This window comes from Montipora foliosa, chromosome 9, assembly GCF_036669935.1.
Source record: "Montipora foliosa isolate CH-2021 chromosome 9, ASM3666993v2, whole genome shotgun sequence".
In the NCBI taxonomy this organism is placed as follows: Eukaryota; Metazoa; Cnidaria; class Anthozoa; order Scleractinia; family Acroporidae; genus Montipora; species Montipora foliosa.
The window spans coordinates 21,845,145-21,865,144 of record NC_090877.1 but is presented as its reverse complement, the minus strand read 5'-3'; the positions used below and the strand labels follow the sequence as shown (position 1 = coordinate 21,865,144).

The window sequence follows — 20,000 nt, the reverse complement described above, 5'->3', positions numbered from 1 at the left end:
TGTGGTTGCTCTGTACAGATTGATCCATGCCACCTCCACCTATCAAGCCAGGCTGTGACAAACTATTGGGCACAGCCGGAACCACTGATGAGACATGGTTAACCATTCTGGATGGTACACTTGAAACTGGGGGTAACACTGGCTCACTATCAACATGGTTTTGCTGTGAACCAGCAGCCACAGCATACCCAGATACAGGAGGAGGGGGTGCACTCGATGGCAGGGTCTTCTGCGATGACTCCTCTCCATTGCTAGATTCGTGATTCTCAAAAGCATTTGCATGGAGCATTGAGCTGAAAATAAAAAAAAAAATCAATCAAAATTGCTGCTTATGGTCCAAGGAAAGAGAAAAGAGCCTCAAAACAAATAACCTAAAAGACAACAAAAATAATTAGCAAGGAAAGTTCATGTTATTTTGGTGCAATTCAGACTTCTGGTCAAACAAATGAGGGAAAATAGTTTTAATCATATTAACCATGTTTAAGCTTGAGTTAATGGGAATGGGATATCTCGGTTTTTATTGGAACCACGAGTTGTTGTTGAAACCTTGAAGCAACATCCAATGTAATCCCCTAAAGAAACAACTCACTAGCTGACAAAGTACACTACTGCATGACGGCACCACAGAAATACGTTTTTGTGACGTCAGAGTAACTGGTGATTGATCATCACCATCTGGCTGTCGAGTTTTGAAATGAGTTTTTAGAGTTCCATAAAAGATTAGTATTTTGCATGATAGTAAGGTGAGAAATATTATTGATACTGCTTGCTTGTTGTGAGTTTGATTCCCTGAAACAGGATTTAATACTTAAACCACGTCTGTAACGAATAGAGGTACAAAAGAGTCATTTTGAATGGAGTAGAGTGCAGTTTGCTGACTCCAGCTGACAAAGCTTCAACCGTCCTGTCCCTCATAGTAAAACTCAACGATGGGTATCCAGGCAAAGCAGAGAACTGGTTATACATGAAGCTTTTCGCAAGGAGTTTTGAGACTGGTTGGATTCAAAATGTAACTAGCATGAAGCGACAGAGGTAAGTCGTACAATTTTCACACCAACTTCGTGTTGACATGTCGCTTGTTCGGCTCACATTGTTCACTAACTTATTTATTTTTTTATTACAGACTCACTCCACTAAATTACAAACAGGTAATTACTTAATTGATTAATTAATCACTACAGCCACAGAAACGCTGCCTGGTCTTTGACTTGGTGCACAACATCTTTTGTAAACAAAATTTACTTGCCTCGGACAATTTCACATCAAGTGCAACTTCAGTTTGGTTCAGGCAAAATATATATTATGAAATGAGAACTCTCCAAAAGGTTGAGCTGAGTTTGAAAGCTAAGTTTACAGCATTCGCTCTAAGTTTTAACTTTTTTCGCTGTTGACAAGACTCATGGTGAAAACCATTTAAAAGTTGCCGGCATTTTGTGTTTTCATTAAGGTGTGCCGCTAACCAGAAAAATTCTGCAGCACGCCCCAAATAACGTATTTCCGCGGTGCCCTACGCGACAAAATACACAAATGCTTGATTCACAGCAATATTATTGCAAGTAAATTTCCAAAAATTTGAAGAATAAACCTGTTTCCCCTATTATGACTCTCACCCCTGGGGAAAGCAATCAAAAGGCCAAGAATATCCCCCACCCCCCTTAATTTTCAAAATAATATCATCTGCAAAGGATTGGTTAGTATACATATTCTTTCAGCAAAATAGGCAGAACTGAGACCCAACCAAGTATTACCCCTCAATAAAACTCAAACTTATGATAAGTGATACTCACTTCATGACCTTTGATGGTGTATTACCTAAAAGACAGCAGTAACAAATGATCAAACAAAGTTCACAACACCAACCTTGCAATAACCTACATGTACTAAATGAAATAAATGCACTCTGCTTGTCAATTCTACTCACTGGCTTTGATGACAATTGGTGGACTAAATGGACTCAATACAGTTGCTGATGTCGTTTGAGTGAACGAGGGTTGCCCATTGCTGGTTTTAAATGATGATGTCCGTGGGGGTGATGAGCTTTGGAGACTATTTCCTTGTGTTGGTCCATTCTTTGAGGTCGAGTTTTTCCTTGGTGAATTCTGAAAGAAATGTATATCCATGTATTTTTGAAGTGCAAGCTATAGATGAAAGAGAGAAATGATCCTTACACTTATCTAGACAATTGATTTAAGTACCCATTGACATCTGGGAGTGAGACTTAAAAAGCCCCCCTTCAACCGACAGGCTTTCCGATCGCTCGTTTTTGTTCGTTATGGAAATTCGCATTGCTTATTGTTGCGCTCTAATTGTATGAATTTCAGCTTTGGCGGGGTGTTCATATATGAAAATTGTTCTGCGGCACGCAATGCCTGTTGGTTGAAGTTGGGCCTTTAACAGATTTTATTCTGTGTAACGCCAGAAAACTTTACTCGTCCACTGGGGGTATCCTAGGGCATTTGAGGTATCAATGGGTTAAGCAATTGTCTCTGATAGCCACCTGGATTTTCCGGGTGGCTCCAACAGGGTTCGAAACCATGACCTCTGCGATGTGGTGCAATTGGTGCAGTTGGTAGAGCATTGCACCAGAGGTCATGGGTTCAAGTCTCAATGGAGCCACCCGAATTTTCCAGGGGTCTTTTGGAGATAATTGCTTAAATTGTCCAGATACTGTACTGTAAATGCAAGGATCATTTTCTCTCTTTCGTTTGGTGAATTCTACTGTAAACACAAATACTCAGTAGGTAAGATATTATGCCTTCAGTAACAAACAGTTCTCAAATTCAAAACCTAGTGAAGCAACAGTTGATTAATTTTGTTATCATGCCTTCCTAACCTGTATAATATAAGAACTATATCATTGGCCAAGAAAGTCATGTATTTATTGAAATGAAACCAAACCTTATTTTGAATTTTTGGAAGATAACAGGAAACAAAATTAATCATTTCATAGCCTACTTGTGGCTATGATCAACAACATTTGCCCTTATAAACATGACTGGTTCAACATACATGCAAGTATCAGTGTTGTTTACACTTTAAACTCATACTCAGTTCCTGCCAAATCTACTCAATAATATTGCTTAAAGTCAATCACTAGTATGACTCAACTTCAAATTTCTCAACCAATTCCCAAAGAAATTTGTTCACAACTTGTTACTGTATTAGTTAGACTTCAGCAGCTTGCCACTTCCCATCCTACCAAACAAGCATGTTCACGAACTGCAGTTAATCTTTTTTGAGGATACAAAAACAATAACATATGACTTGCCCAAGTTCTTATGGTCAGTGCTTACATTTATGGTGTTCTATTTTATTCTGTTTATTTAATTTCTCACTTGACTGTACTTAAAGTCAAAGTGCATGTACTGCTTCAGCATTCAACATACTGTCAAAGCCTGTCTGAGTACCACCATTCACAAAAAAATCAAATACACAGATGTACATGAATTAGAATCAATAACTATTACCAGCGTAATTTTGGTTCCAATTCCACCAGGAGTTCCAGGTGTAGTTGGGGTTCCAGGTGTCCCAGGGGAGTTGGGAGGTATTGTTGCACTTGGTGACAGGGGAACATGATTAAGAATAACATCTCCATCTTCATCTGTAGGTGATGTTGCCAAGTTGTTTACTAAAAAAAAAAAAAATATCACAAAAAATTACATGATGCACTAAATATAATCGCAAAAGAAGGGCTACTTTGACATTGATTGATTCAATCAATCCTTTTCTCCATTCCTAGTTGTATTTTAAAGTTCAAAATATTAATTCAACCAATGGCCAGAAAATGTCTTGAAAATCTCAAGGCAAGCGTCCAAACCACTGGGCCGCATTGCCTCTTCAAAAGTTAGAAAACACTTCTTCGAAATACCTTGGAACACTTGTGATAATTCTTGTTGCAACTTATTACTTCATAATGGGCCAAATACTGTTTTATACAGTTAAATGCAGGCACAGTATTTGGCACAGACCCATGCTCATTAAAGGGGCTAGGTCACGCAATTTTAGGCAATTTTAGGCAATTTCAGCATTGATCAAATGGTCATAGAATTAACTGAAATAACAAAATAACGGCTCAAAACTATAGAGGAACTCAAACAAAACACAGGAAAGCTAAGAAGGGACAAGGATGGACAAAACTGGGGAGGATTGAAATGGATTGCATTTGAGTAAATTTGAAAAACGTCGGCCCATCTTTTTTCAAATTCACATCAGTTTATATCAAAGTGTCATTTAAACAGCTGGGAAATCATTTTCAATTGTTACGTGGCCGTGATTTTGCAAATGAAAGACTCTAACTTGCTCTGCCAATTTGACGTTTAGAGCTCATAACTAACAAAATTAAACAAAATTACCTAAAACAGCGTGCCCTAGCCCCTTTAAGTCGCTTAACCACATGGCAATTTCATGGACATTTTTACCAGCCACATTGTGCTGTGCTTGTCCAGTAGGGCTTTTGCTTCCCCACCCCATCCCCTCCCTACTTCCACTGTTTATCAGTGTGACAGGAGACTGGATTCATGGCCTAGTGGCTCATGGCTGGGATTGCTGGAAATGGGACATTCAACACTAAATGAGGTAAATAGTGCATTTTTGCAACATAGTTTGTGTGCCTGCCTTCAGGAGCGTTAATTTGTCTATCGCTGTAGGCCCAATAAAAAAGCCTTTTCAAGCCTGGTTGCATTCTACTAGATTACTACCATGGAAACTTACAGATTTTACCAAAGAAACCTTGGAATAGTGCAAACTTGGCCCAGATCTATTCAAATAATGCATGTATATCCAGGGGTGCATCCTAATGGACTCAACTTCACAAGGAGATGATCAACATTTGGATTTGCTTTTCATACATTGACCCCTTCATTCAGCCTAAAATGTTCACAGTTAAAATAGTTCATCCCATTAGAACACTAGTACTACTCCAATTGTGGATGATTTTCAAAAATAACTTACAAGATGCAATGTCTGCCTCAAGGTCAAAGTCATCATACATATACTCATTCTCTTGAAAGTCAGGTTCCTGACAAAAAAGGTTAATTGAACAGTGAAATTCTAATACCTTTCTAGCTCTTGAAGTTATTTCATGTATAATAGTAAGCATGCAGCATGATCACTGGATGAGAACACAGTGCAGAAAGTTGAAATTGTGTGTAAATTGAGTGACAGGACAGTCACAACAGCACAGCAAAACAAAAATGTTAATGGTACTAAGACAGGTTAGGAAACAGTAACAACATTTTAATTCAGACTTTCCACAAGTGCTACAACAAGTTGCAAAATTGTTGAGACACTTTCATTAAAAAACACCTTTTGTAGCTTCTAATGCCCGCCGTATCTAGAATTTAAACCTTTCCCAGTTCCTCTCCCCTTTCCCCCTTTCAATGTTGACTGCTTAAGTTTCTAACATTTTTTTTGTCTTGCTAGCAACACTGATAAAGGGGGAGGGGGCTGCAGTGTGAAAGATGATAGGGAAATTAATAACGCCCCAAGAAGGTGAAGTGTCTCCACTATTTTTGCAACTTGTTGTAGCATGTCAATCAAGGTTGTCACATTTCAACCAATAACATTAATGTTATCAAGACTAATGAGCCATCACATGAAATAAACAAACATGGTAAGAGGGAAACAGAGTCAAATTTCCATTGCATGTGCATTATTAACAAGTAATCACACGATCTATTGGCAGCCTACAATTTGGCATAAATGAGCTCTCGTAAATTTTTCAAAGATTACAAACTGCATTTGCCAATTTGGTTAGCCTTTGAAATATGTATTTGTAAATTGCACTAGAAATCATGTGATTACTTACATCATTAAGAGAAAAAGCTTTCCCACTTTTCTAGCTCAACCATAAATTTTTACTCAAGAAGAAATAGCTTCTCTTTCAGGGACTTGCCTTTGTCAGGTTAAATTCATTACCTTGTAGCACTCTATGTAATAATCCATATCCTCCTGCAACTTCTTAATCTGCAAAAAAAGGAAAATTCTTTGCAGGTTACAACTTAAGTCGTGTCTGTCAGCTATGCATACATGTACACCATTGTGTACAAGCAATTGTATTGGAATATGGCATTGCAAAACATTCATGTAAAATCTGTTTAATACCTGGTACTTCACTCACTCAGTTTACATGTGTTTACAAACAAATCATGATTATACAAACAAGACAATGGTGGCCCACAGTTAGCAATGCTATTCTGGGCAAGCCACTTTACACTATGACAATATTTTTACTGCCTCTCAACAAAGTAAACAAAAAGACACTTGTGACCTCACACGGGAAAACGTACACTAACATTTTAACGTTAAACGGGCTAAACTAACGGCTAACTAACGGACGGGTAATGAAAGCTAACGGTACCTAACGGTATGCTAACGCTTTTACAGGCACCGCTAACGGTTTGCAAAGTCATGCTAACGCATTGCTGCAAGCGTTTAACGGTTAAGTTACTTCGACTAACAAGCGCTTCGGAAGCAGCTTAAAGCATTAAAATGGTCAGCTAGAGAATGGCTAGAGGCTTTAGACGGTTAGTGAATAGAATACCTGAAAGCTTTTAACTGTTGGAGGAAGTCATTTATCCGAAAAACTCAACTAAAGTTGAAGCGTAAGCCTAACCGGCGAACGATAAATAATTAAGTGTTGCAGATTTTTAACCCATCGACATCCAAACCGGCCGTAACTGGCCGCGCGCGACGACCCCTGAATTATCGTAACCGGCAACAAACAATCATGGCGGCTTGATCTTACGCCTGCTCTCACTCCCCCTTAGTGAATCTGTATTTTTTGTTGTTATGGAGATTTAGGAGGATAATTGACCAATCATTTGTCGTCTTGTGAGCATATTTATTTTGACAGCTGATAAGAGAAGATAAGAGACTCAACAAACCGTCTGGCGAACGTCCGGCTTATGCGTGAAGTAACGCATCAAACGATGGCGATATCGTTACTTTTTTTAGGATTCGGAGCTTTTATGGTTTTCCTGTAAGAAGAGGGGATACTAGTGATAGCAATTTTGATTCAGATGGCTTTAAAAGTGGCGATGAAGACGGTGACAGCAAAGGCGCAAATGATGACACCGATCCTGAAGAAAATTAAAAGCTCGCTGGAAATGACCAGCTCGATAATATTCAAGTCCCAGATTCCGTGGAAGCCACTGGCGTTTACTTTGTTTTAGATAATCGTAATGAGTTAGATATTTTTCTTAGTTTTCATAGGAGATGATATATGGGAATTAATGGTAACCGGAAAGTAGTTATGCCCGTCAAAAGCTCTTGAATACCTCCGAGCGCACTGCTCGTGAAGTAAGCCACGCAGAATTAAAGGCCTTCATAGGGTTTGACGAAAGAACTAGAATGCATAAAATCCGAAAACATTTATTCACTACAGTTGGGAGTCGCCTTGTGTTGCTGTAGGGAGATACCGTATTTCTCGTAACGCTCTTTAAGTCGACGAATCGAGAGTAGCTGACGCCGTAAAAGCACAAAAAGATGTTTCGACTGGTAATAAAATGAGCAACGAGGACTCTTTTTACATCCAATGAACTCAGCTCGGGTGAATGCCTGGATACAGGTTAAAATCACAAGATCAAGCTCAGCACTCGACAATTCAAGGCAGTTGTTTAAATTAATACCCGGCAGCTGGGAAGTGCTTTCAAAAAACTAGATACCCGGCAGTCAGAAATTTTGACCAATTTTCTCCAAATAGCTTGCTTAATTCCTCTAAGAACATAAGATATTTGTTTAGAAATCTCAAGCGATTATAAATATTGCCTTGGGTTAAAAGCAGAAGCGACTGTTGAGCTTGGGCATAGAGTGTAATCTCAATGTTTTTGACAATTAGAAAATATTCAAGTTCTGACACAATAAGTCAACTCCCGATGAATATCCACAGAAATTACCAACGAAACCTCACCAGAGTATTTAGTGTTTGTTCAGAAATGCCAAGCGATTCTAAATAAAGGTTTCGTAATGTTGTGGACAAATTCTCCGCGCTTGCATTAAAGCATAATTATTATTTAGAATCTTGACTCACGGGTACGGTTTTCAAAATACTAGATGCCCGGCAGTCGGAAATTCACATCCAATTTACACGAAATACCTCATTTACTTTGAGTAAAAACACCAGGAAGTTGTTTAGAACACTCAAGCGATTTCAAACACTGCTTTTGGTCAAAATTTCTGACTGCCGGGTATCTAGTTTTTTGAAAGCACTTCCCGGCTGCCGGGTATCTAGACACGTGGACACAATGTTACATTAAACAACACTGTTTCTTCGGTAAACTGTCCGGAACATGGACCGTTCTTTGGACCAAGAGTACAACCACAGCTATCTCGCAGAAATTTCTTCACTTTTTCCCCTACTTCCTCAAAATTTTCTCCTTTGTGTTCAATCTCGGCCATCACGTTGTGAATTAAAACTAAACTCCACACTTCCAACATATTTCGCAATGTTATGTTGTCATGGAAATGTTTCGTTTGAAAAAAAGGACTGGGACTTGAGACCATTTTTTTTGCATACTGTGCTGGCGATCCCTTTTGTTGGGTTTTCATAATAAATCAGTGGGTGCAATGAAAACATTATTGTGGCACAGTGACTGAAACAGCGCATGATTTTACGAGCGACTTCTTTACTCAAGCTCTGCTCTGCGATTGATAAAAATTTATTTCTGTATTCAGGCGATAGCCACGCAGCGAGATCACTATCGCACTTATTAACTCGATCGCTCCTTCTATTTAAAGCGTTGACATGACTTGTAACTTTGCCCGCCACCTTTTGTTGCCAGGATTGATCTACTTTTGTCAGTTATTCCTCAAAGATAATTTTATATAACTTTTTAGGGTAGCAGTTCGCAGAACACATTCGTAATCATCTCAATGCTTCGTAAAGAAAATACAATCTGGGGCCCGGGTGGCGGAAGAAGTCGCGGCAAGTGTTTGGCTTTTATTCAGTTTATTCTCACACTTGTCTTTTATGAAGATAATGCTTGCTAGAACCAAGTTTTCTTTCTGATGTTACTGGACAAAGAATAATATTATACGCAATTAAGAGACAGCATCACATGACACAAGTAAGTTACTACGAGTGGTATTTGAGTGCTCCGATCCAAAAGCACTGTAACAGTTACGGTCCTTCTAACGGCTAAATGAACTAACGAATGCTAAATTTTTCTAACGGTTACAAGGTAACCACTAACGCTTTATCCATACTACTAACGGTTTGGTGCAACAGTCTAACGGTTTGGTGAAACCGTCTAACGGTTTGGTAAAACCGTCTAACGTTGACTAACGGATTACTAACGGCTGACTGATGATGGCTAACGGCTAACTAACGCTTTCGGCCGTTAAACGTTAAAACGTTAGTGTACGTTTTCCCGTGTGAGGTCACACTTACTGTAGAAATTGGCAAGAGTTACACAAAAAACGCCTCACACATAAGAGAGAAAAATGTTCTAAAACTGAACTTGAACAGAACAGTTTAATAAAGTACATGTAACCATGGCAGAAGCAGAAGTACATTATAGGAAGTACCCTGATCTTTTCAATTCAGGTTCCTCATTTTATCATACAAGAAAACCAAGGAATTCTGTGTTACAAATCAAGTCTACTTTGGATTTCCTCATTACCATAAACAAGATGAGCAAATCACGAGAAACCGACCAACTCTTAACAATAATAACAATAATAATTGAAACATCTGTAAATACCTACTATAAAGACTCAAAAATAATTTATTGTTACTTCACCTTTTTAAAATTTTGCCCAGAATAGCAATCACTTTTTACGTCTTCTCACACAAGCAACCCAATAATTAATTGTTTGTGAGAGCAGCGACTCCTACAAATTCTTCAGTAGCTTACAGAAATACTACTAGATGACTGTTTGACCACCATCCAATTTTAATTGTCTTAAAGAGGAAGAAGACTCAATTTTTTTTCAAAAATTCCCCCACCCCCCTTCCTCTGTGCTCTAACCAATAATCCTAAGGTCAAACTATTTTTAAGAACAGTGTGGGCTACATGTATATGCCAGTGTTTATGGTACTTTCATAGCAAGGTTTACCTCATCAGGTTGTATTGTACAATTATCCAACATCCTGAGGATCATCTGCATCACAATAAAAACACAGAATCAAACACCGCATAATATTATTATTGCAGGTGCATTCCTTCACAGAATAGCGTATTAGTAGGAAGTGAGTTTCCCTGCTGGCGGAAGAATGAATAAAGTGGAAAATGTTCTTCTGACACACACCTGGGAGAATGGGGTCCAGTGTGTGGGGGGTCTTCAGGCCACATGGTTTGTTGGTGGCTCAGTTTGTTTTTTGCCATCAGCCATTGCCTAACCTACATGTACCCCTCCCACCCACCCCTCACGAGTCTTTACAGTGCAACTTTGGAGCTTTTTCAGGACATTTTTTACAAGCCATTCAGTTTAACAGTGTTCATGATTTTTTTGATAGGGTCTATTATGATGTAGTTATTGCGTTTTGGATTTTAGGAGCATGACGCTCCTCCTTTCACCCTCTTTTCTCTCATAGGTGAGAAATTAACCACCTTTTTTATTTACTGGTTGCAACATTGTGTATGTGAAATATGTTGTTGATTACGTTGTGAAGAATATTTAGTACTAGCCGTCTGAAGAACATTGTTGTGCTTGTCATGGTAGTTTGCGTGTTATGCCTGACACACCATTTTTTGTCCCCAAAGTGAAGAACCGAATCCATTTATTCTACAGTTAAGCTACCAATTTCACTAATCTACACAGTAAACATTACCTAATATGTAAGAGGTTATCTGCAAAATGTGAGTGGCTAGCACATTTTACAAGCTGATATGACCTGAAGTGTACGTTCAAGATACTGGTTTTCCCAGTGTACATCATGATTCCGCTACTCATCCCTGCTGTAAATTTTAGCACAAGAGGTTACAGACCTCTAATGGCCAGGAATTCCCCTAACTTATTGCCTCTATAAGGAAACAAAAAAATGCTTGACTCTGGACGTATACTTCAGTACTTCTTCATGCCTCTCTCATTTCACGACTGGGTTAAAAGGTCGGCAAAAGGGCGATTTACAAATGGCACTCACCTCCCATTGCTGGTTATGATGCCGATGTTTGCCAGCCCAGTCTTGCAACTCCTCCACTTTATCTTGTTTCTAGATTTCAAGACAACCAAACCAAAAAACAGGTTTGCTTTTAAGACAACTAAATTGCAACAATAAGGTCTTGAATTGCCCAAGGAAAAATGGCTCAAACATAATAAATATTATTTGCTTGTAATGATATGGTCAGCAACAAGGTCCAAAATCGCAGCCACCTAATGCAAACAAAAACTGAGCTCTGTTCATCGGAATGAACAGGCCAGCATCCACTAACTTTCGGCCACTTGTCTAAAGTTTCTTAGCAAAAGCAGTAAACTGCCATTGCTTAACATTAGAGAGAATTCAATAGTATTGTTTTTAATGAATGTCTTGAGAGAAAAATTCTAAAAAAAGATTGATGGACTTCAGCTTGTTTTAAAGAGCAAATTTTACTGTACTCATGGTTTATACTTCAAACAACCAAATCAAGCAAGGAGGCACTATATTTACAAAAGAGGAAGTACTGTAACTAACAAAAAGATGAAGTTTGCTCTGATTGATTAATTCCTTCGACAGGCCGTAGCTTTGTTGAATGATTAATGCCATGTCAACAGGAACAGGATCATGAACCACTGCTTGAAATTAGTGGTTGCCTGGTTGTCCAAGATGACCAGAACCTTTACCACACAATCAGTTTTTCATCAAATAAAGAGCCTGGTTGCCCGAAAACAAAACAGACAACCCAGCCAAAAATAGAAGATGAATTAATCATATGCAGCATCCGCCTTACTTGTCGGTTTCCTATTGTCAGTGTCCAATAGTAGTGTTAAGTTATTAACTTGCCGCAGCTAAGCATTTTGTCAGTTAGGAAAATGAAAGAGACAATATCACAGCACGTACTGAAGGAGACTAAAACATGGGAGATGACCATCCATGGTAAGACCAAGAAGGCAGTTTTACCAGAAATCAAGAGGAGAGAATGGCTCAAACTCTTACAGATTACCTGAAGTCCAGGAAAATCTCTGAGACTGGGCAAGTTGCTGCCTTAATATTATAAGGGTGTGCAAAGCATATGGATACTCTAAAGCACAAAATGACAAGCTGTTTGGATCCCTTATCATGTATGTATGTACATGTGTATTTCTTTATGCAATTGAAATCTGGGGAGTGGCATATCAACGCAAGCACTTGGACAGAATTGACAACTTTTAAAGAGATCACTTAAGTTTGGAAACACATCTCAATTAATATTGATAAGAGACGTCATCAGAAAGAGAGACAAATTGCTGTTTGAAAAAAATTGTGTAGATGGCATTCTACCACCCAAAAGGACATGCCTGCCTCATGAAAGAGAACACAACTATTTCCTACCAAGAGTCAATACAAAGCACAACAAACAAGAATTTTTTTGTTAATCATTGCTTATTCTTTGCATCACATTAATATATTATTGCTTTTGAATGAATACACATATCTTATTAGATGTTAAATTGGTATGTAGTATCACTGAGTATTTTTACAAGTAGTACTGTATTTTGATGAGCTCGCTAAGGCGAGTCAAACTACAAACAGTGAACTACAAAATTAATACTCAGCAATACTACACACCAAAACATCTAATAAGCTATTTATTATCCAACTTTCTTTGCACCAAATTTTAGCAAGTGAATTGTAAACAACCAAGAAGATTTGTGCAAAGTCAGCAACTAAAAATTATTGGTCAAACCAGTTCTCTACTGTACAACAACCAAGTGTACAATAACTAACAGTTTTATTTTAATTTATACCGTACAATATCGTGGAATGTTTGTACTTGTTTGTGCATTTTCTGTACAATAACTAATACAGTTGGATAACATATCATTTATTTTACTTTTATTTTTTATACATTTGTAAAATTTTCACGCTTGTTTATTGTTTTTTTTTTTTTGTTTTTTTGAGCACTGATGAACAGTGCAAAAGTACAACAATAAAATTAAGGCAAGACTAACAAATAATCAAGTCTATATAATCATTACACACTGTTCACACCAGGCCATGCCATTGTGGGATTCCCACAAGAAAAATAGAAATGGTGCATTAAAAGCCATGCAAATGCACCCACTTGGTCACATGAGGATGCTATGAGAAAAACAGACTTTTACAAGTAAATTAGCAGCGTTTTAATGGTCAAGCGAATACTCCAGCTCTTAGCTTCTTCAGCTGAATGATAACAGTTTATCAAAGTATTCAAAGCCTTCAATTTTATTGACTTTTGCCTTCGTCAGTCACACACCAGTGTAGCACAGCTTCGACATCTTGACCGCCTTATTGGATCAGGAACAGTGCCGCTCAAAAGTTACCCCCCTCTAGATCTAGCGAGACGAGATTCCCCATGCTTGAAACATATGTAGCTTTCGTTTACAATTCCTGGTCAAATTACAATAATATCACAACTCTGGTCAAAACAAAACAGCGTGCACCTACAATGTAGCTCTGCCTTTCCACCACAAGTTCACGCGAGTATTGTGTAACGCAAGTTACATGTAATCTGATTGGATAATGAAGGAGATGTGAATCAATCAAAAAAAGTGGACGGAAGGAATTTCTAAGAGGAATTTGGTCAGGCACTATTTTTGTTTTGCCAACTCCACAGAACGTACTGTGCGAAAATATAACAGCCTGATTGCAGGATACAATGTATGTGTACATGACTGGATATACAGTGACCATTGGCCAGTCTAACAAAACACATTAAAGGCATTAAGGTAAAAGAACATTAAATTTTTGTTGTTGTGATCGCTCTACACTTACATCCCTATCAAGTTTCTTCTTCCTGGAACCAGCATACACTTGTTCAATCTCGGACTCAATCTGGTCCACCTAGAATACAGAAACAAATTTTAGTGACATCACATGTACTTTCCCAATAAACTTTAACCCATTGACCCCTGGGAGTGAGACTTCATAAATTTTACCCTGGCTAATGCCAGACAATTTTACTCATTAATGGACGGCGGTTCAGGATTCAATGGGTTAACTTAAAACTACTTAAAGTCTTACGTAGAGAAAGTGAAACACATCCAACTCAGGCTAGTTAAGGCATGGCTGAGCCACCATAAAGGACCCCCTGAAGAGAATTTAGAAACACCTATTCTTAATGAGTTAAACAAATTTTATTGTTCATTAGATTGATCAAGTTCTTTTCATATGACTGCGCTTGTCAATGATAATGCTTGTCAGTACCATGTGATATCACTTCCAGTTCCAGTTCCGCCTCAATTTTTGAAAACCTTTGGCAACAAATTAATGTGCACATGTTCTGCTTTGTCTGGCAACATTTGTAATTTAAATGAGGAGAAATACGCTTTTTCTGAAGTCATCTGACCTATTTCCCTTAGTTACATGCTTGCACCGTCGGCCAATTCATAAAATAGTATCCAAATAGTAAGAGACTGATACCAAAACAAAGTAGCTGAAATTTCATTTAGTACTCCCCTTTTTCAAGGGAACATTTTATTCCTTGGCATCCAATTACAGGTCACATGACCTGAATTTGAATGTTGTGAACATTCTATGCAATTAAGGATGCTTAAGATAGGATACATACCAAGTTTTAATAACATTGAACTACAGCTTCCTTTTTTAATTTTACTTTGTAATAAAACCAAGTGAACCATGCCTTAACATGCCAGAGAAAGATAGATTGTTATTCACTTTGTCTTTCCCTTACTGGAACCTCACCATCCTTTTCAAGCTGAGTACATGTGACAAACATTTAGGAAAAAACATACCTCTATTTGCAATCTGTCAAGAACGTCCTGTAATAAAGAAAAGTCGCGCAGACATTTAGGAATGACCGGAAGGCAATAAGGAAGACATGGAACAGGATGGAGAAACTTGCAGATGGAATACAGGGACTCTAACAACAATAGCCTTCTGGGACACATACATGTAGGCACAAGAGGGATTGTCACAATTCTATACTGAACTGGATTTACATGTAAAGTACCTACAGTATGAAGTAAGAAATGACTGGTGTTTATGTAAAAGATCCTTCAAAATAAAGATGACTGATGTGGTGTTTCCCTCTTTGAAATTTCAACTTTTTGTCTCAATACTGATATCATCATAATCATCATAATCATAATCATCAGTGGTTCCAAAGGATCAAATCAAATCATAAAAGCTTGTCTTGAAATAGTGAAGTGGTGTTCTTCTGACTTGGTACCAGTAAAGTACATCATGCAAAACAAAATTATATCCAATGTGTGGTTGCCATGGCAACATGTTGGCTTCTGGATCTTGCTTCTCTTTCCTTATCTTAGCCAAAACTCAATCATCCCCCACAGAGATGATGAGAAGACCAAAGTCAACATGGGTCACATGTGAATCTCAAGCAGAAGTGGGTGTCTCATCTTATCTGAATGCAAATGAGGATATTCACCCTTGAACAGAAAGTTACTGGAACAGAGTGTTGCCATGGTTACAAATGAAATTGCCCTTGCTAGATCCAAGTTTGAAAGAGCAGTTCTCATTTATTTTCAGAGATATTCTTGATTTTGTGATTTAAATGCAAATAGAATTACTAATTAAAATGACATGAAAATGCTAAAATCTCTGAAACCAAATAAGATATTTCAACAGTGCCAACACCATTTCTACCTCATTCAAAAGAGCTTTAAAATAAGCATCAACGTTTTTACTTCATAGCCATGTTAATAGCACCCTTCCCCATTGATGTTGACTCTCACACTATGGAATTAACAATGAATAAGACTTACAGTTATCCAGATCCTGGCCTCCTCTCTCTCCTTGGTGACAGGGTCTATCTTTGCAGCCAGTCCAAGACCTTCAGTGCATGAAAAGAAAACTATTATTTTCAGCAATGGTTTATGTAAGGGAGAGCTTAATTTGCCTTCAAGAGAGAAGACATGCCTCAAATCTAGACAAAAATTCATGTGATATGCAATTCACCACTACACAGGGCTTGAAATTGTGAACAATACAGTTGCATTTGCGACTAAATTTTTACCTTTTGCGACTAAAATATCTGGAGAAGTCACAAATTTCAGAAAATTTTTCACCATCGCTCTTTCAAAATAAAAGGGTTAGCAGTTATGAAATTTAATCGTTAGGTTTCTCGCCCTACAATTGTAGCGCAATTTAGTGGGTATTTACATGAGTCCCGGACAAACTCAGACCGGTGTGAACTTGTACCGGTACCGTATGAAATTTTTGCAGGCATTTAAATGAAACCACGACAAAATGACATGTTTTGTCTAATAAATATATGACTGACCCAAAAGCATACAGTCTTGCGATTTCTGGACCCAGTCTGAGATTTGTTGTCATTTACATGAGCATGGTACAAACTCAGACCGGAACAAGAATTTATCGTCTCGGTCTAGAAACCGAGATGAAGTCAGACCAGTCTGCATTCATTCTCAGGCCGGTCTCATACAAGTATAAACAAATTAAATGAAATGTGTGGAGGCCGATACGAACTCGTTCCGGTCTGAGTTCGTCCCAGACTCGTGTAAATACCCCCTTAGTTGTGATGTTAGCTACGTGCACAATGACATTCTCTCAACTCGCCATTTACAGCAGTTTCTTTATATGCAAGTATTGTGGGTTCATAATTTGTTAATTGTTAAACCTCTGGCAACACAATACAGCGCAACAACTTTGCAACAAAATTTTCATAGCTTGTTGCAAAATTAAACAGAGTTAACTGAATAGAGTGTAATGTGAAGTGCTAGATTTCAGTTATGAAAAAATTGCCTGACTAAAACTACTGATGTTGTAGATAGCATCTTAGGGTTGTCAATAGTAGCCGGCTACATGCGATGATCTTTGTCTACTTTATAGTTTCATCCGCTACTTAGCTACACTAATCTATTCTTTGTGACAAGTTAACACATTGAATCCTAGGAGTCAGACTTAATAGATTTTACTCTGTCTGACACCAGATGATTTTACTCATCAATGAGGGGCATTTCAAAAGTTGATGGGTTAAAACTCTGGCCATATCCTGACCACTGGCTACATGCAATTCAAATGTTACCATCAAGTTCAGAAGTGAATAAAATTGCCGCAACGTGAGGAAAACAACAGTTAAAATTATTACACCACATCAAACAGTGATAAACTGTTCACAATTTTTGTGTAACAATTTAGGTCAAAACTAGTTCTCCCAAAACTCAATTTTTTGACAAAGGCAAAAACAGATAGCATTCTCTAACTTAATAAAGCATTCTCTAACTTAAAAAAATATTACATGTAAACAAACTTCACCTTCTTTAGAGTAGGCCTTTGTCTTAGTCTCTCTCTCCACAACTTTGAATCTCTCCATTTGCTAGAAGAGGCAAATTTGAGACTTTGTGACAGCAATCTAAATTAGCTTCACCTTAACACCCATCATAAATTATGCTACACAAAGTTAATTCATACTGATATAAAAGCGTCTTTGCATTCGCTATTTTTAACCACAGCGAGTCAATGAATCCTCGTTAACGCCATTTTGGAATAATTCAAACCTATCACAAAATCATACCGTCTCGATGAGTTTTCTGTTGTCTTGTAGAATTCGTTTGTCCTTGATGTCGTTCGAGGCCATCCATGTTTTAATCTGGTCCCGTAACCGCTGCAAGGGACGTAAAAACAGTTTGAAATTACAAACTGGCGGCAAACTGAAAGTGGCATTACAGACGTGATATGGGTTCAAATGCATGCATAATATAACGTAAGTTAGAACAAAGTTTAATAAGATAAGGTTTATACAAACCTGAAGTTTCTTGATTTCCTTCTTAAGATCTGCTTCGTATTTCTCTTTTTGGTTTGCGTTTGTAGCATTATGAACCTGGAAGAATGCGTAAAACATTTAGAATCGTCCAAACTGTGAGTTCAACGTGCTGAGAACAGCATCCCAATCAAACCTCATTTGACATGCAACCTAGCCAGATACCTTCTGCCAGATATCTTCGAACGTCTCTACCCCTTCTGTCACCTTCTTTAGACAACGGTCAATTTCCCCTGGAAAAATACACATACGTAATGAAAAGGAAGTTCGCCAAAACTTCGCTAGTCAAAAAATAGCACATATAAACGCCAATGCATTTCGCCTACCTTGAAGCTTTCGTTTATCCGCCATTACCTCGCTGCGTCTCTTTTTAGAAGCATAATTTCGTAGCTAAAAGAACTACTAGGTCACTCACTGCTAAAATTCCGCAATAATGGAAAAGATAAAAGGGGAATTAATTCAAATACAGTAAGGAAGATCTTTGAAAATGATGCTTTTCACCTCGCCATAAAAACTACTATGGGATGACCAGGGGAAACGCGCATGACCGTAGGATCCAGTTGACATGCGTGGACCAGTGTTTTTCTGAAGTTCGAATATTGGAAATTTGTTGTGAAAATGTTGCGGCATCTTCAAGCCAAAGACCATCACAAAAACGTTTATGCGTTCTGCTCATGTTCATTAATGAAAACTTGGGTGATTCGGTTGAGAGAGAAAAAGGATTTTAGTGCTAGTTGTTTCGACAATGACAACTTTAGTTCCCAGGCTTTACTTTTTTTTAATTCACTCGGTTATGAAACTGATCAGTTCCAAGCACTTCGGTATCTTTCTCATAGTGTTTGGCATATGTACCGATTTTAAAAGGGTACGTTAACCTTAAGTTAATGTGGTGTTTATCTTCATTCACTAGAGTCAAGAGAATGTGAGGTATATTCTCATATTCTCTCGTTAGACTAAGCACCGGAATACCCCTTCCACGGTTTTGATAATTCCAACACTAAAAATAAATAAAAATACCAGTGTATTTCATTACGTCGAAGATGGTAAAAGCTACTGCACTTAGTCAGTGCAACAAGACATTTCTGAGAACTGCAATTTTTTGCCATTGCAAATAGAATTTACAGCCATCATTTATTTTAGTGCATTATTTCAACCTTGAGAGTGCCTTCAGAGACCACTGATTTTAATGAACGAATGTTTCATGAATGCTGTATCCTTACCGGAGTGTGACCGCGCACCGGTGGCTCAGTTGGTTGAGCACCGGGCTGCTGTGCGGGAGGTCGTGAGTTCGACTCCGGCCGAATCAACAATAAGGATCTTAAAATTACTGAGGAGAAAGTTCATCTGCAAATGGTAGATGTTCAAGTTTTCTCGGATAAGGCCCCTAGGCCCCGTCTTACAAATATCTTTCATGTTCAGAAATTCCCTGCGGGACGTTAAGGAACCCACACACTATTCGAGAAGAGTATGGAATGAATTGAAGTTTCCGCGGTATTGCAGCTGTCCTTTGTGAGTATAGTGGGTGGGTATATAGCAGGTTCACACCAGCTGAATAGCTGCCAGTCCTTCAACCTGCTCGAACAAATAAATAACAAACAAACAAACAGACTTCAGTTAAATACTGCTTGTTAAGGATTCTAGCTTATTGATTATCGATTCAGTTATTATTAACTGTAAAATCGCATGCTTTCAATTTCGATAAGATCTTTAGTAGTGGTTGCAGCGTTTGTTTGCCCCGGCTTCTGTTATCTTTAACTGGAGATTTTAGCGTTCCCACGCGCATATAAGAGCTGGTTTAAAATAGGACTTTCTAATCCCTCTTCCGGCCCCTATTTTTTCTTTAATCCCGCTATCCCGTCTGCCCCGAACATCTTATCCCGATCCCGCTTCTAAGTGCGCATATTATTGTCTTTATTTTTGGACCAGACGCGATTTTCATGAGGTAATGTATAGTAGCCTTTGTATTTACAATCCAGAGAACAGCGTCTGACGCTGGTTTTAGGCTGGCAAATTTATCCACTTTTGAGTTAGATCTTTTGCATCAGAAAACAGCACGTGAATCTCAGCGAAGAACCTTCGCTGCAAAAATGTCTCAACTGAAAGGGAAGCAGTGTCCGTCTGCCTAAAGATTGCTAAAATGAG

At 38.2% G+C, this 20,000-nt stretch overlaps 1 protein-coding gene across 3 annotated transcripts in view; it reads right to left on the bottom strand.

Annotated features, from left to right (window-relative positions):
• Nucleotides 1-18,388, bottom strand: part of LOC137970541 (CCR4-NOT transcription complex subunit 3-like) — a 31,075-nt gene extending 12,687 nt beyond the window's left edge. For 2 of the 3 annotated variants that reach the window (XM_068817061.1, XM_068817062.1), the window contains exons 1-16: nucleotides 18,185-18,371; nucleotides 18,024-18,091; nucleotides 17,844-17,918; nucleotides 17,613-17,702; nucleotides 17,354-17,414; nucleotides 15,841-15,908; nucleotides 14,851-14,877; nucleotides 13,871-13,939; nucleotides 11,084-11,152; nucleotides 10,057-10,101; nucleotides 5,917-5,964; nucleotides 4,951-5,017; nucleotides 3,468-3,628; nucleotides 1,922-2,099; nucleotides 1,788-1,812; nucleotides 1-293 (exon numbers count right to left, since the gene is read on the bottom strand). The exon at nucleotides 1-293 is cut by the window's left edge and continues 6 nt beyond it. In XM_068817061.1, the coding sequence (XP_068673162.1) occupies nucleotides 1-293; nucleotides 1,788-1,812; nucleotides 1,922-2,099; nucleotides 3,468-3,628; nucleotides 4,951-5,017; nucleotides 5,917-5,964; nucleotides 10,057-10,101; nucleotides 11,084-11,152; nucleotides 13,871-13,939; nucleotides 14,851-14,877; nucleotides 15,841-15,908; nucleotides 17,354-17,414; nucleotides 17,613-17,702; nucleotides 17,844-17,918; nucleotides 18,024-18,091; nucleotides 18,185-18,209 (1,369 nt within the window). In that variant the 5' untranslated portion in view covers nucleotides 18,210-18,371. Of the gene's footprint in view, nucleotides 294-1,787; nucleotides 1,813-1,921; nucleotides 2,100-3,467; nucleotides 3,629-4,950; nucleotides 5,018-5,916; nucleotides 5,965-10,056; nucleotides 10,102-11,083; nucleotides 11,153-13,870; nucleotides 13,940-14,850; nucleotides 14,878-15,840; nucleotides 15,909-17,353; nucleotides 17,415-17,612; nucleotides 17,703-17,843; nucleotides 17,919-18,023; nucleotides 18,092-18,184 lie in introns of all 3 variants that reach the window. The other variant, XM_068817060.1, reaches the window with a different exon arrangement.
• Between the last annotated feature and the right edge of the window lie 1,612 nt (nucleotides 18,389-20,000).